Source organism: Lutjanus erythropterus, chromosome 14, assembly GCF_056507025.1.
Source record: "Lutjanus erythropterus isolate fLutEry1 chromosome 14, fLutEry1.hap2, whole genome shotgun sequence".
Classification (NCBI taxonomy): Eukaryota; Metazoa; Chordata; class Actinopteri; order Lutjaniformes; family Lutjanidae; genus Lutjanus; species Lutjanus erythropterus.
The window spans coordinates 12663598-12681093 of record NC_139330.1 but is presented as its reverse complement, the minus strand read 5'-3'; the positions used below and the strand labels follow the sequence as shown (position 1 = coordinate 12681093).

The 17496-nt window shown below is 37.3% G+C and overlaps 1 protein-coding gene across 1 annotated transcript; it reads left to right on the top strand.

Moving 5' to 3' along the window:
- Positions 1–981: 981 nt before the first annotated feature.
- Positions 982–16657, top strand: pik3ap1 (phosphoinositide-3-kinase adaptor protein 1). Its single transcript, XM_084736205.1, has 17 exons — positions 982–1216; positions 2086–2505; positions 3686–3933; positions 4162–4306; positions 4415–4557; positions 4638–4770; positions 4993–5189; positions 5324–5501; positions 5610–5672; positions 5754–6002; positions 6119–6178; positions 7528–7721; positions 7824–7896; positions 7986–8156; positions 11473–11543; positions 13046–13140; positions 16125–16657. The coding sequence occupies exons 1-17, from the start codon at positions 1189–1191 to the stop codon at positions 16240–16242; spliced, it is 2586 nt and encodes an 861-aa protein (XP_084592331.1). The 5' UTR covers positions 982–1188; the 3' UTR covers positions 16243–16657.
- Positions 16658–17496: the final 839 nt, after the last annotated feature.

Sequence of the window (17496 nt, the reverse complement as noted above, 5' to 3'; positions counted from 1 at the left end):
TAAAACTGATATTATTACAGTTTTTACCCTAAGCATTTATACAGGGCAGAGCCTAAACATAAACCCACAGGAAATCACAGTTATTGTCACTTTTACAGTTATGTTGACTGTAGCTGTGTATTAATTGTGTGTATTAATAAATTAACACATAACATTTATTATTATGTTTAACATTGCTATTTGCTAAAGTGGTTTAATACTTATTAGGTTTTACAGTGTTGCCAGAAACAGTGTACTTAAAGTGAATATTATTTCCTGTAGACTACTAAATATGAAATTTTATATCAAGAGCTCTTTAGCAGAAGAGTCTTAAGTAAAGGTAACATGATCATGATGTTGCTGTTGCTGAAAAACGTGTTTATTTTAGATAAGTCTCACAGTATCACTCTGACTGAAACGCACCTTGTTAAGGAAGTGAAAAAACGGAAGCAGCAAGTTACTCACACAACAGGTGAACTGATGTGTGTGTTTGTGCGTGGGTGTGTGTTCGTGGATGTATGTGTATGCAGTACTTTTGAGAACAGAGAGCAAAAGCATGTCAAAAGTGCTTCCTATAAAAGAGACAAGAGGCTTTGTGTTAATCTACTTTCTATTTCATTTGTTTATTTTACCTGTATTTTACCAGGCATTTAGCAGCCATACAAACTCACAATATGTTAAAATGCAACATATTAAACACAATATACAGAAATCCACAATAAAACAAGAATAGCTTTTTAAACACAGCAACTTCTTAAGAAAAACAAACATATGTCTCCATCATCACATTATTTATCATGCTCTTATATTCATCAGTGGATATAAATGTAGACTGGTCTGTACCTGCATGCCTCAAAAGTCAGCCCAGTAACACTTAGCTATCGTTTATTTTTATTACTCTCATAATCTGTAGATGATAAATGAAAAGAAAACTTGGGCCAAGTGCAATCGCCGACATGTTGCACGACATGACACCACTGCTGTGCATTTTCTCACTTCTTCAACTGTTTCAGGAAGTGGGGCAGAGTCACCAAAATCAGGAAACTAAGGGTTGCTAATAATACCACTGAGCAAAGAGCTATAGCTGGTGAAAGCTAAAATCGTCTCAGTTCAAGAAGAAAGGAGCTTAAGTATACTTGAGAAACCAAAAGGACATATTTGGGATGCTACTTGTGGGCTGATTTTGGGCACAATTGAGGCTTCACGACCATGGAAGAAACCGTCTATATTGATTCAGGTAAATATGACGTATCTTCTACAACTATCTTTTCAGTCAGTTCCAGGTGGTGAAAATATACCCATGATATACATATTTACATATAAATGTCACTTTACAGTTGTCATTTATTACACTATATGGATTACTCTTTCAGAAGGTTTTATTTTTTCTTTGTGAATTTGATGTTTGTTAAGTTTATCTTTATGTAACTTAACTATTTAACTACTATTTTCTGAGCTTATGAAAAGAGGAAGCTAACATCTCAGCCTTCCTGCATGGTTAAATTTATACATTACTTATTTCATATTTTACCACATTTCTAAATTTGAATCAGTCATGTTATCAGTTCATTAAGAAACAGATGTTTTTCTGTCCGCCCTGTCATCGGTAGGAACTGTGATGAAGGTGAAATAGTCGAGTTGGATTTCTTTCCCAGTTAGCGTGTACAGAGGTGAACTTGACCTGATTAAACACTGTAATGAGTCAAACAAAATTACTCTGACCAGTGTTGACACAGTACAATGTTTGCACAACTCCTTGTTGGCTCTGCACTGACATATCAAACAAATCGGACATTCATTCTCTAACCACAGTCACCTTGACATTTCACAGCCGGACAGCTGGTATGTTGTGGAGCATTTTCCTGACAAACACTACCTGCTGCAACATGGAAACCAAAACATAATATGACCAGTGTCATGTCATTAGTGTAATGTTTGAGACGATTACTGGATTGTGATTCATTTCACGTGGTCAGGCTGGATCAGCAATGTATAAGAGGAACTAATTATGATTAATATTTTCCAGCTTTGGTAAGGCAATTTTCAGACTGTGTGAATGCATGTACTGTACATACTAATCACACTGTAATATATTTTGTTTTTCAGATGAGTTCCTTTCATCACATGACCTGGTAATTCTGCACACAGCTGATGCACAGGAATGGGCGGCATATTTGCATCAGATCTTAAAAAGCTCTCGGAAATTCCGCAAAATATCTATCTTGCTCTATTCTATCGAACCAGCTGATCATCTCCACGGATACAACTTTGACTATTTCCGAGACTGCAAATGCATTGTGTTGCTCCTTACAGGAGCATTGCTGGACATGCTCTATGAACCTGAGCTGCAGGGAGCGCTTCAGAGACTCCTATATCCTCCACACAGAGTGGTAGCGCTGCTGTGCGGCGTGTCAGAGGACGACATACTGACGGAGAGCTTCATAGATTGGCCAAGCTGGAGAAAACTCTCTGCTGAGGATGAGCCTGCAGTCTACATCTCCACCGTTTTAGAGTCCATCAGTGACAGTACGTAAAACTTATCAAACTTAATTATTTCCTTTTTATGCCTTTGAACACCTCACACTTTGTGTTACACGTCAGCTATATTAATATGAAATAGAAGGGTGAACACAGGTGTTACCAATGATTCTAACTAAGGTTCCATTTCATTCAGGACAAACAGAGTTAGGGTGCTGCTATTGTGCATGTTGGCCCATTGGAAAAGCCCCACTTCACTAAATGGAACAGTATCTTAATTAGTGTCATTAGTAACACCTGAGTTTACCCTACTATTTCATATCAATATGGCTGCCGTTAAAAAAAGGTCAATTATAGGTATATTTCTGAAGCACTTTCCAACTATTAAAAATTCAGATAAGCTGCTCAGGGGCCCTAAGATCATAATCAATTATAAGGTCAGTTCACATCTCATGTACCTGTAATGGTATCATGATAAGCAGACCGTTTTGGATTTATGGGGTTAAGTTTTGTGATATTGAACTCTATCTCTGTAGATCTGGGTACCAAAAGGATTCAATGCAGGTATCATTTGAGGTTCGATACAACTTGTAACTGGCTTGTTTCAGTCGATTCCTTAAAGATATTGAGTGCAGATACCCAACCCTTGTATGGTCATCAGAATTTGACCAGAAACATTGATCCACAAAACAAGGTTAATCCACAAAACCAGCAGTTTTCATTCCGCCTGTTTTTTGCTAAAAGAATAGTCCCTGTGAAAACTGGAACTGAGGTCTGTGGATTATCAAATGTTTTGACCAACACAAATTAAATTTTACTCACCTGCAGAAGTTTCAGAGAACAAGTGCTATGGTAACCAAATGGTTACAGCACATACCACATAAACCACGACGTTTGCAGCTTCGATTACTGCCGGGTACCTTTTTGCATATCATACCACCATCTCTCTCCCCTTATTTCCTGTCTTCCTCCGTACTCTCATACTGTACAATAAATATGAAAAGTCCCTAAAAATATCTTTACAAAGTTTCAGAGGTGGATACCTCAAACTTCAGCATATAAAACCAAAACTATCTGCAGAGGCGAGTGAGAAAAATTATTTATTGTGTACGAATTGAGCCCATACCTCTTGCTGCATAATTAAAGGTGACATAAAATCATCTTTAGGCTATGTAGAGTATACGTGGCCATAGAAGTAAATGATGATGATTTCTTGTTTTTTTTAAAGGCAGAAATGTGGTGGCTGAACTTGAGAGCATAGCTGCTACAGCAGCAGTGGAGTTGCACAACACAGAAGCCTCTTCAACTGAAAATCCCACCACTGATGAAAAAGAGGAAGTGGTGCCAGAAGAGCAAAAAGAAACCGTCCTGAAGGATGAAGAACCAGAGAGCACAGGGAATTCAGCAATTGAGGAAATTAGGACACCCACACAACTCACCTGTCTCACCGTTCAACCAAACAGAGTTCTGTGCGGGGTAAGATGAAGGGTAATTGTGTAATAAAAAAATCAAAAGCAATATTAGTATAGACAGTATTAGTATAGATAATTAAGTGCTGAAATATTTAGCATTTACATTCTCTGCTAGTTTGAAATGGTATCAGTAAAATATTTTACCCCAATTCCTGTTTTATAGATATAAACTAGTAATGTCCTATTTGAGAATACTAAGAAGTAATATTAATTCTGCTTTCCTCTCTTTAAGGAATGCGAGACGCTTTTTATCATTTTCACACACAAAGTAGACGATCATTCTGTACCAGAGGTGGAGTTTTCGTCTGAAAATGTAGCTGCAAAAAGGGTCCCATGTACTGTGGAGAATGAATACACTATAAGTGTTACTGCACCTGGCAAGTATCTCCAAGAAATCATGTAACTTTAATCTGATTTTACAGTGTTGACAGCAAGATCTTTAAAACTTAAATCTGAAATAAATCACTGTTTTTTTTCCCATCTAGATATGCCCGCTGGAGTGGTATCGCTTACCATGTACACTGACCAATCCTGTGTCAGCCTGAGGCCTGTTACATATTACACCAAAATGGGAGAAGTCAGTCGGTGTCTTGAAAATGCAACTGATCCTGTTAACTTCATCTGCCAGGTGAGACATTATGTCCTGTTGGAAACAGTTGTTGTTGTGTGTTGTGTCTCCAGGTTATGCAAATCATTTTGTACTTTCAGGCCTTCAACTTGACCTCCAATGCAACAGAATCACTGGACAACATGCTAACTGACTCATTAAAATCCAGGATGCCTGCAACTAGTCTTCAGCTGTTTGGAATCAGACAGATTGAAGAAGACAATATGGCGGCATGTGAGTACAGTACACATTTCTTGTTCTATTGGTTGCCAGAGCATTCCCCAAATAATTTCCTAAAGTTGGAAACCCTCTGTTATTGCAATTTTTATTACAAGACCACACTTGAAAGCACCTCTGCAAGTCCTGTTTGATCTATTACGATGAAACCCCACAGAGTAAAAACAGCTTTTAGGAATCAACATCCAGTCACCTGAATGCTTGGTTTTTGTCCTTCAGATCAGCGTAATGAGGAGCTTCCCACGCTGCTCCATTTTGCTGCTAAGTATGGCTTGAAGAAGCTGACCACCATTCTCCTGCAGTGTCCTGGGGCTCTGCAGGCTTACAGTGTAATGAACAAATATGGAGACTACCCAAACACGTTGGCAGAGAAAAGCGGCTTCCATGATCTCAGACAGTTCATGGATGAATTTGTTGTAAGTCCAGTGATAAAAGCTTTTTCTTATTTTCATGCGCTATCCAACAATGTGTTGGATGTCTTCTGCTGACAGTCAGTTTCTTGCATCTCGTAGTCAGTGTCGATCTGTGTCTTGTGTTCAAACAAATCTAGGAGACAGCAGACTTGCTCAAGTGTCACATTGAGGATTCCATCAACAAAGAGGAGAATGCAGATGTGTATGAGATGATGTCAAATACCTCTCAAGATATCATGATGAAGTACTCTGGTTGCTCTGAGGACATATATGAGTCAATGGTGGAGATTAACCCTGAATGTGCAGAAGACCTCTGTAAGATTAATACGAATTTATTTGTTGGTCCCAAAAATTATGAAGATTACAAAACTGCTGGCTAAACTGTTGCTGATTATCCTTTTTTTTTTTTTTGTTTTTTCGTAGATGAGGTAATGAGTGCTGTAGATGAGAACCCTGAGGAAGCTATGCTTAGGAAGTTCTTCCAAGGTATGCTTTTCAATACCTCTCAGTGTAATTACTTTACTGTAAATAGCAACATTTGTAATGTGGTTACATTTTGTCTTTCAGCAAAACCACATGAAAGTATAACCCAGGACAACAACGAGTACCCTAAAAGTGAGGAAGCAGAAAAAGATGGTCATAATGACTTAGATCAAATTGAAGAAGAAGAGGATCCATACAACCTCTTCCCAGAGGATATCTATGACACTGTGGATGCAAACAGTACCTATAACACAGCAATCCTGAACCGTCCTCCAGCCCCCATGCCCAGACCTGAGACAGAGTCTGAGCCTGAAAAGCCCATGATCTTTAGAGGTATTGAGCCATCATTTTTTCTTCCCCCAAAATCTTCTCTTTACACAACAGATTTCATAAAACTGCTCTGCAGGCAAAAATAGATAAAAGATCTTTTCTCTTTTTTTTTCTTACAGTATTTTCAGATAAAGGTCCATCTGATGGAAATACAATGATGGACATGGGATATCCTGCAGGTAAAGAATAGTTTAAATTGAAAATAAAATTGATAATTTGTATGTTTTCAGGTCTATTTTGTCTCATTTACATTATAAAATTGTTAATAATCTCATTCCTTGTGTTCAACTACACTTCACTGCACTGAAAGTTGTTGCTTCACAAAAGCTTGAGTTGATGCTCAAAAAGTAAATGTTATCTGTGATATCCCAACGGCACCAGTGTTACATTTACTTTTGCTTGATTGCAGTGTGTTTGTATATCACTTGAAAGAGTGTGTGCAAAATACAATCTTTAAAATGCTGACTCCGTCCCATCACCCAATACGTGATCGTTGTGAACTTTGTGACATTGATACTGTGAGACGCAGGGCCCTCTGTGACCAGCAACCACTTTCTGGCTCGTGGTTCAAGCATTTTTACACTCATCTCCAGTTGACAAGCATGTGAAAAAGTAGGCCTTACTGACTGAGAAAAAATATTCACAATACACTAGTCTTAATTAAACATCAGCAATGAACTCACTCTGTGTTTCACAAACTTTTTCTGGCATGCACCCCTTCAGAAGCTGAAAAAAGTTGTCTCTGCATGCATGCTGGCAGTCCGACACAATAAAAAACTTAAGTAAACTACAGTAATAGAGTACAGCAATAATCCACTTAATATACAGATAAAACACTGAGTTACATCCTGTGCAGATTTTCTATGCCAAAAATATAGAATAAAATTGATATAAAAAAAAGTTGTTTTTTAATTTGCAAAAAGGCATCATCCTGTTCTTTTGCCACCTATGACACTGTGTGAGTACAAACAATAATCTAAGATTATGATCAGTTTATGTTGCACACCAGGAAAACCAAAAGTTTTCAAAATTTTGCCCCTGAAAGACCATTTTGACAATTTGCATTTATTAAAAAAAAAAAATGATTAAAATGAGGTTCACCTTTTGTATTTGTGGAATGACTAATGTAGGAGATGAGATGTGAGTGATGTGAGATGTGATGAGATGTCATGTTATCACCACAAATGTTTCAGTTCGGGGAATTACACGGCTGTGGTTCTAAGATCAAACTTCAGTGTAGGTTAACTGTAGTTATTTTGGTGGCCTAGTTAATGAGTCTGCTGACATTTTACTATTTAGTTACAGCAATTCACAACAGTGCTTCTTTGACGCTGCTTATTGGAGTTTAACTGAACCAATGAGCCTAGGTCTGCCTCCGTATCAGCTTGATTGTTTTTTCTTGTTACTGATTTCCCCCCAAAAAGTTCTTATGTTTACCATTGGCAGGAAATAACAGAGAGTGGAAAATTTCACAAAGACTGATAGATCCTCTATTTTCATTGAATCACAACCTTTTCCACCCATCCAGCTCGGCCTGTGGCGGACCCCCCCTCTCCTGTGTATGACCCCTATGCCGGGATGAAGACACCTGGACAGAGACAGCTCATATCTCTGCAGGAGAGGGTGAAAGTGGGGGAAATTACTGTGGATGAGGCAGTCCAAGAGTTCAAGGCCTGGCAGTTTGACCATGAGCGGAGGGCCAATTCCATACGCTATCAGCAGGTAGATTAACCAGACACACTTTATGGCTTTATGTCAGGCCCTGATAAGTGGTCAAGGAATGGATCTAATGTGTGTCATGTGTGCCATTTTCTTCTTCTGCAGGAAAATCTGAAGAAATTACGAGACAGCATCACCAGGCGTCACAAAGAGAGACAGAAGACAGGAAAAGAGCTTGGTACAATAATTTGACAGTTTATTGTTTGGAAAATCACATCCTGTTTTTCTACAAAATGCTAATGTTTAATGTGGTCTCTCCCCTGTTAGATTATGAGATAAGCGCTCCACTGCAGAGGAACTTGTACTGGGGCTCCAGTGTGACATTAGAGTGTGCTGTGTATGAGTCGACACCCAGAATGGCGGCTCCCCCTCCCCCTCCAGTGGCTCAGGTTATCCAGAGAGGCAGCTGGAAGACCGGTAGCACCTCCAGTACGTCCAGTAAGTTTGAATGCTTTTGTTTGTTTGTTTAGGGTTAGAACTGACAATAACGACTAAACTGTGGGCTCTCAGCTCACATGATTTGGACTGGAGTCAGAGTCACAGATTTGATGACTTTAAAAAAGATTTGCAGCTCAACTTGAACTTTAACACCAATGTGACTGGTGACTTTACTTGGACTTGAGCCTTTTGACTTGAAAATACCTGAAACCTTCCCCCAACCTCAAAGATTAAATAGTATTTTTTTATAGCTATTACGACAAGGTGTTTTTACCAGTTATGAAAACGTCTCAGTTCATCAGTGATGCCTCTATATGACCTACATAAGTTAACGAGACCATCTGCGAGAAGATTCACTATTTCATTATAGTTGTCCTTAATGAGTTCCACTGGGTTGCATTCTCTGTGGAATCAGGTGAAGCGGCCCAGAGAGCATTACAGTTAGTAGAACGTGAGCCAGTTAAAAGGTTATTTTATTTTTGATGTTATCTTTTCTGGTTGTCACGGTGGAAACACTACCGCTTCAAAATATCAAAGTTCCTTGAAGTAGCTTTAAAAAGAGTGCCACGAATCAATTAATTTCCTGAATCAACAAATATTAATGATATTCACACTCAGCAGGTTGACACTTAATTTCCCAGATCCATTTTCTTTGAACCAATCCGATACCATCCAGTCAAGTACCAGGAGAGAACCGTGAACTGATATAATGTTAGTGAGCTCCAGTTGAAAGAAAGAAAGATACCCAAGATAATTTTGATTGTGTGCAGTTTGCTAAATGCACTGGTCGAAAATTGCAGACAGAGATACAACAATTTCTAATTTCATTCTATATTTAAACATGCACATAGAAGGGTAAGCTGTGGCTCTGTTGTGAGCACATTATAACTTGTTTAGGACTCAAAACTCAAAGTTTAGGACTTGGGACTGGACTTGGGGCTTGTCAATCTTGGCTTAAGACTTGTGCAAAGACTTACTTATGACTTGCAAAACACTGATTTGCTGCTTTGTGATGGACTGGTGAACTGTCAGTGGTGTCTGCACCTGCGTGTTGTTTGAGTTGCTGCCTCCACATGACCCAGACAGGTGGGCAGAGAAAGTTCCTGTTAATGACAGGGTTTGATCACAGCACTTTGAAAAAAGTCACAGCAAATACTGTCAAGCATCAACCAAAGTTAGCAACAGTCTTCCAGATGCAGACGCAGCAGCAACATGAGTTTGTTTTGGATCAGTGAAGACACTGACATTGAAATATAAAAGTTTGTGAGATTATATCAGTCCTCCTTTTTGACCTTATTCCTACTTATTTTATGTGTGTTTCTGGTCTGCGCTAAAATAGGAAGGAGGGACTACTGTAGCGGCTGTACTTTGTGACTTGGAGCTCCCTGAATCCCACTTCTGATCATCTTCAAGTTGTGGCTAAAGTAACTCAGAAAATTTGCAGGAGAAAAAAAATAATACTCACATAGTGGCACTTGGAGGCTGCCGTGATATTGGAAGGACCAATATTTGTAGCTGTTGACTTCTCATAAAAAAGCTTACTTTTTTTCATGTAACCAACTGGGTGCAACTTGGATAGCAGGAGGTAAAATGCTTGAAGTTAAATCCAGTGGAATAATCCAAAACTAGATTAAGTGGTGGACAGAGTGGACTTAACTCAAGAATGTTCTTTTTTTCATATAGCAACTAGAGGGATGTTTGTCAATAAATACATTTCCTCCAACTTCATACAAAATAACATACTACTTACTTATTTCTGTGTCCTCAGCCTGCACCCCTCTGGCTGCCAGAACCTAAAGCCTTTGTCTATGTTTGGAAACAATTTAATAGTCATCATAATGGTGGCTATCTCATTATCTGAGACAGACATGAGCATTTTGGATTTCTTCTCTCACATCTTTGAACTTTGTTTCACACTCCAACAGCACAGAACCAGACTATTTATAGTTTCGTATTTTTCATTGGTTTCTATTTTTATTTTGTTTTTAATTTTTGTATAAATTCAGTTTAGGTTGAGTTGGTTTAGTTTTATGTTAAACAGGATTACAACTTATTTAATACACAGTCGATAGTTCTTATTCGCTATTTGGCCTGCTGTGCTCATTTCACATGTGCAGTGGCTACATATTGCTCTTTTAAAGTTGACTGCCAGCTGAGAACTTCACCATTCCTTCTCTGAATTTCTTGAAATCTATCATTACCCCCATCCTGGGCTGATAGTGTTTCCTTACAATACTCGGACTTTGATTTTTGTACTGTTCCTAGAATTAAATGTTTTGAAATTCCTGCTAATCAAAAGGACAAATCAGTATGTTACAAACAAGTCCCGCTATGACGGGTACCCTCTTTTTGTGATGTATTTCAGTCAGTTAACACCCCCCTCTGAATGCAAATAAGAACAAATGGGGAAAAGATCAGGTGAAACAAATTTCTGAGGAGCTTTGGGCATTCTTGAGGAGATCCACTCGTGTTCTGTTTATTCTAGCATTGTCACAGATTAACGTCATTCATGGAGCCAATTATTCATCGACAAAATTACACAACAGACTTTGTGAGAACTCTCCAGTGAGTCAAGCTGCTTACAGCTCTTTGCCCTTAAATTGTAAAATTTCCTTGAAACACTTACATTGGCCAATGGTGGAAATTAAAACATTGAGTTCACTGAGGGTTTATAGAAAGAAAACAACAATTCCTCTCTTGCAGTTTAGCAAAAAAAAATGTCTTGCTCTAAAAGACACAGAATTTTCCCACAGTCTAAATATGGTTTGACAAATTAGGGTTTTTTGCTAAAGGCAGAGTTTTGATAAGATCTGACAGCCTCTTATCAGAGACTTAGAGACTTCATTAATTCTTAACAGTCTTCATATGTTTAAGTTAAATTGTTCTTTTGGGTTTTTTTCAGGACACCTTTTATGTTAATGTTGTTTTCAATAGAATGGACATTTTAGTGTTTTTCAGTGTGAATTTTAGGCAGTTTGCATGTTTTATGAAGAAATGTCATTTTAATTATCTGTACTTTGTATGATGTTTTTAAAAATAACAAACAAATATCAGATGTATGCATACAAATATCAGAAGTTGACAGGGTTTGAAGAATCTACTGACAGCCTCATGAGTCTCACATTTCCTCTGTCTGTTCTCTGATCATTCATACCTCTCCCTGCAGACATGTTGTACAACTGAAGTGCCTTTGTTGTGAGACTCAAAAAGCTATTTTTATCCACATTTGGTGAAGTGGTCTTACGGCATATTTCACCACAAGCACTAACCTCAGAGAAAGTCACGTGTTTTCTTTCCCATCTTTTCTTCACACCAGGTACTGAGAGCAACAGACTCAGCACTCACAGCACCTTTAGCTACAGCAGCGGGACGGAGCCTGACTTTGAGGTGAGCCTGAATTAACAAAAAGAGCATTTGCCATTTCAGCGCTCATGGTCACACAGACTTACTTCCTTTTACATACATTTTACAGTTAGATGCTCCATGCTGCTTTTATTGCTGCATTAGGGTCTATACATGAAACTAAACCTTCACTTTCTCTTGTGGCTCTGCACGTCCGACCCTGTCCTCTGCACCTGTAACGAGCGTGACATAAAATGTGAAACATGTGACATGTGAAACCGAGAGGTAGACAAAGTGTCTGGTGTTCAGTTTTGTTCTTCAGTCAGTGGCTACTTCAGTTCTTCAGTTCCTAAAATACCTGCATGTACAGAACTACTTTTAGAATTAAATTGTCAAAAGACTCAAACTGCAAGAGCCATGTTTTTCTTTCTTGTGAAATCTTTGAAGCTTGGCACGATTGCTCAATGGCTTCTCAGAAGTAACTTGTCAAACTGTGATCAAAACTGTGGTGTGTGTGGGAGGCAAATACACAGTTACTACTGGACACAATCAAGACTATATAGAATGGGTTTATTTAATGGTAATTCGTGCTAGAAATGCCTAAAAGAGACTGGCACATTCCTGTGTTGAATATGGTACTGCAAAATGTCCAGCCTTTGTGGATAAAAGTCCTGCAATTTACTAACTGGATAAGGATGACATGACCATTACCACCTCAGCTATGTCTGTTAGGTGAAAAACAAGTACAAGTACCCCAAATTTCAAACGATGAATTTGTGGTTGTCATGGTAGGCATCATAACAGCTGCCAGGACATACTTTACACACTGGAAACCCCCTAAGACCCAGATTTAAAAGAATTGGACAATTAAATGACAAAAACAGCTCAATATGAGCACATGCTGAGTAAAATAGATGGTAGAAGATCTGCAAATTGATACACCTTTCGACTGTAAGGTTCTGATTCGATTTTTTGCTTTTAATTTTTTTATTTCACACCAACAGCTCTGCCATTGTTAGGCAATCAAGTCTTGATTTGTAAAGATAAACAGATTTTGCGCCCTGACATTTTCAAATTCTTCCTGTGTATGGTATCAAGTGTGATATAATGGCTGATAAGCTACACTGTGCCATCTTTGAAGTGTTGTGTTTACACAGATTCTGCCTTTAAGTTTTATTCTTGATACTGAAAGCTCATTTCAATCAGTTTTTTATTTTATATTGAAATTGTTACACTTCTAGAAATAAATAATAAATCTGTTTTTGGATACACACCACACATAACTGATTTTACTTTTCCTAAACATTGATGTTTTCTCACTCTGCCCTTTTTTAACTTTATATTTTCTTTTATCTTGTCATGTAACAATTAACAACAAACTATTATTTTGAATTGATTATCAAAAAAGTGTTTTATTTTGCTGATCCTCAGATTGATTAATTGTATAATTGTTTTAGCTGTAGGAGTAGAGCATAGAGGAATGTTGGTATTGTCAAAGTGTTTCATGTCGTCAGAATATACATTTGTTTTTTTGTGTTTTTTTAAAGGATACAATAGAAAATCTCCCTCCTCCACCACGACCTCCACGGCCGTCTGATGCAGCCCTCACTCCACCCAGGATTCCTCCACGGGTCCCAGAAAGGTCAGTATAAAGGACAATCATGAAGTTAACTAATATTCCAGTGCAGAACAATACAAAATCAATATGATGTTGCAAGTGTATTGTTTTGTAATGCCTAATAACAATGATAATAGAAATGTAGATATCATAATTGTGTACGTGCTACAGGAAGAAACAGGGAGACCAAAAAAGAATCTGAAGGCAGCGATGATCAAAACATTTAAGTGATGCAGAAGAAATTTTCACCAACCAGTGGCTCACATCTGTGCATTAGGGAGGAAGCCAGAATCTGAAAGTGATGAAGATGTTCATGCTGTGTAAACTTATAAATATCTACCAATCACAGTGACAAGAGAGCATGTACTGAGAACATCCTGAAATGAAAGCACACATCAGAGTGAGTCTAAAAGTGGTGTGAGAGTTAACTATAACTATGCTGAATTTCTTTTAACTTCTGGTACCTTCATGGTCAGATGATTTTCAGTGACAGAGGCCTTATCTCTTTAAAAAGCCACCTGGGAACCAGTACAGTGTGCACATGCCATATATACACTCTGATAAACCTGTGGTTTGTTCAGCTTTTAAATATTTATTATATTTTAATGAACTCTATATGCCTTTCTTGTTCATGATGCCATTTGTGCATAAAGATTCTACTTTTTTGCAAACAGTTCTTCAAGTCTCTAACCCAGTCTTAATTGCTAATCTAATTCTGCGTTTGTGTGTTAGAAAGGGAAATATTTCCTCAGTTTGGCCGTTGACATCAATGTGATGTTGAAATCCTCACAATGTTTTCATCATCAGTCAAGTTCTGCGAAATAACTCACAAAAATGTCCAATTTCAGGTTTAAGATTTAGGAACAGTTTTTTATTGTAGTCCACTAGAGTTCCTAGTACTGTCATATTTAGTATGTAATACATTCTATTTTTTCAAGTAAATTTAAGGGTCATAATAAGGGAAAAGGAAATTAATAAACAGCTATGCCACAGCAAGAAAGTTCAAGGTGCTGCAAATGGTGTAAAAATCAGCATGTGTGGGTTTAATTCCCATATAGCTCTTAGAGATCTTATCAAGCAGTGTGTCTTCTGTACATTTTTTTAGTGTCTGGTGACACAGTGTGAATTCAACTGAAAGAAAACACTGAATATTAAGCAATTTTTTTGTCTTTTTGTTTCAGTATAATACAAGTGAAGTGATAAAATGAAATGCTGAGATGAGATAACAATATGTAACAAACAATATAACAAACAAAATGCACAGTCTAACTTTTTGAAAATTATGCCACAGAGGTGTCTACTTTCTGTGAAAACAGGTTTTAAGGTTTTCAGTTGCAACAAAACTGAGCTAAAAACTAAACCAAAGTAACTTTTACTTTTACAACTACACAGCTAAAAACCTATATCAAGTTAAAGCAAGCTGCTGAGATCACCACATCCAGACTTAGCTAAAACTAAAGCGAAATTAACAGATTTTCTTTCTACAGCAGTGGTTATATATAGTTTGAAACTGTAGATTACACTGTAACTGTTGTTCTCTGAGTGAAGAGACTATCTCTCCACTCAGCTGCATATTCGGGATGTACGGGGATTGTCCCCACCTGACACATGACGTACATTTGTAAATAGTTCACATGTAGCAGACAACTTAAGTTTTACACAAGTTCCTGTGGAATATAAAGCTGGGTGGAAAGACAGAGAATATCTTTGAAGTTCAATTTAGTTTGTTATTCAACATAAAGAAACGAGGCTGTAGATAAATCCAATGATTTAGAAAAAAAACAACTCCTGCTAAAGCTAATCAGCTTAGCACAGTGGCATCATCAGAGCTCCCTTTTCCTATCTAATCACACATTTAAATGTATTAAAATTGTAAATTAATTCACTAGACTGTGTGTTCTTCCTTTCATAAGTCAATGCCCAAAGGCAGAATGCATTATCTTCATTTTTAGGTATTATGTTTTATTGCAATGATTTTTATGTGTAAAAAAAATGAAATAAAATAATAAACTTTATTTGTATAGCACTTCTTTAAACACAGTTAAATACTTTACAGAACAAGATAAAATAAAACACACAGTCCTTCTTTTAAAAAGTTAATAAATCTGTAGTTTATGCACACCTTAAGGCTTAAGGCTTGCGCAGAGATGGATGATTTAATATTGTACAGCTCTGATGAAACCAAATCTGTCATCACTATTACAACAAAAACAAAGACCAGTTCTTATGTTTTAAATGTTGTTTTAGATTTTCTTGTAAAGAACATAAAAAAACACAAATTTACTTTGGCTTGCATTTTGACTAAGAATTCAAATGAAATTATTTGACAATAAATAATTGATAATATAAAAAAGTTTCCTATAAAACTAAGTTTTGTGGAGAGATTTAAAAAGATACTGAGTTTGCTAACATAAGTTTATCAGGTTGGGAGTTCCACAGTAGCAGGGCTTTAACAGAAAATGCCTGTCCAGAAATCAGCCAAGAAAGGCAAAACTTTTAACCCTTTTATCTGAACCTCTCCTGGCCATTGTGGGGCAAGTCGAGACTGTGGTTCAGTGGTAGAGCGCGTGTTCAGTGCGTGTGCGTGCATGTGTGTGCGTGTGTGTGTGTGTGAATGGTTAATTTCAGAGCAGAGGCACCTTGCGTTGCAGCCTCTGCTATTCGTGGGTTGAAGTGACATGTGGTAAAAGTGCTTTGAGAGGTTGTAGGACTGGAAAATTGCTATATAAATGCAGTCCATTTACCATCTAATTATAGAGATTCTGATTTAAAATATGAAAACTGCAACAAGGATTTAATGAATTTTAAGTTTCCCCAGTTGTTAAATTTGAATATACAGTTACAGTATGTGAAACACTAGTTTCTCAGTGTGGATGTACATGTGATTGTTGCTTCTGCTTTCTGTCATGATAATCATAAACAGGAGGTCACAGTTTACCCACCCTTTACTGTCTATTTTCCATCTGCATCAGAGCCGGTAACCTTACAGAACTGTCTGCTTCCCGTAGGGTGCCAGAGAAGATGCTGCATGAGCGCTACATATCCTGCCCGACTCGAGCACTTCCTCAGAGACCCAGTCAGAGACACACAGACGCAGCACCTCCTATACCTCGCCGTCTGCGGTGATCGTCTGCTGTTGCTGGGCTTGGTCTTTGAAGTTTTGAGTTATTTTTAATGTAAGGAGGAGCTGGAAAGACAGTGAGTTCTGCTGTAAACAACCATCAGGATTTAACAAGATTAATCCACGCAAAGAGACAGTTTTTTTTTTTTTATCATGTTTGTTTTTTTGCTTTTATTGCTGTACCATTGTATATCAGTGTTCTGAACGAGTGATTCAGTTCCCCTAATATTTTACTGCCTGTGTGTGTATCTGTGTGTGGATCAGTGAGTCTCTGTTATCTAGTGTTCACTGTATGTTGTTCTGTGTTTACTGTAAAAACTTGTGTGGTATTTTTCACCTCCAAAAACTGTTGAACATTTAAACATTTCACTGTGATGATTGTAAAGTATTCCTAATAAAACATATTATAGATTTACAGTATTTTTGTATAATGTGTTGAAATAGAGAAAACATTTTATTTGAAATCTTAATCATGATATGGCATTAAGTATGTTAATGTTTAATTTTGTTATTATTTTATGTCAAATGTCAGCATTATAATGTTAAAGACTTTTAGTTTGGCTGTGGTATTTCTATAATATCTTTTCTAAACTTTGAGTAACCTTTAGACAGTAATATTTTTGTAAATCAGACTTTTAACTTCTTAATTTCGTCATGAAATAGAAACAATGTGTTCCTACTATACACTTTTAATGTGTCTTTATTTTAACTGGCTCCTTTACAATCAGCAGTGATCTGTTTCTTGTGTAATATGAGGTTTGGTCACTTGGTGGTGCTCTATATTCTCTGTTCGTCCTTTAAAGGTGGGATCCACTGACATTTTTCTCAGATGTATAAAAACCTTTTCCAAGTTCATTTGATCTCATTAAGCATGCAACAGTTTAATCAAATTACACATGACTTCACTGTTATGAATATTAATGAGTCCTGACTGCCAAAATGGTCCCCATCTGAAGTTCTGGGAGGAGAGACACATGTACAAAGTGCAAGAGACTGTAGTCAGCTAGCAGTTCTGGTCAAACCTTTCAAAATAAAATCTTTACTGACAAACACAACATCACAGTGGGAAAGAATATATTCCATCTGTAGTAAGACAATTACAAGCATGTATAGAAATTGTGGTTTATAACTCTAGGCAATATGTGCAACAAAAAAGAATTAGACCAGTTAAGATGTATTTATAAAAAACTTAGATGATTTCTGAATGAAATTTCTGTTCTGCCTACTGCAGAAACTTGGTGGTTCAATATGGCAGCCTT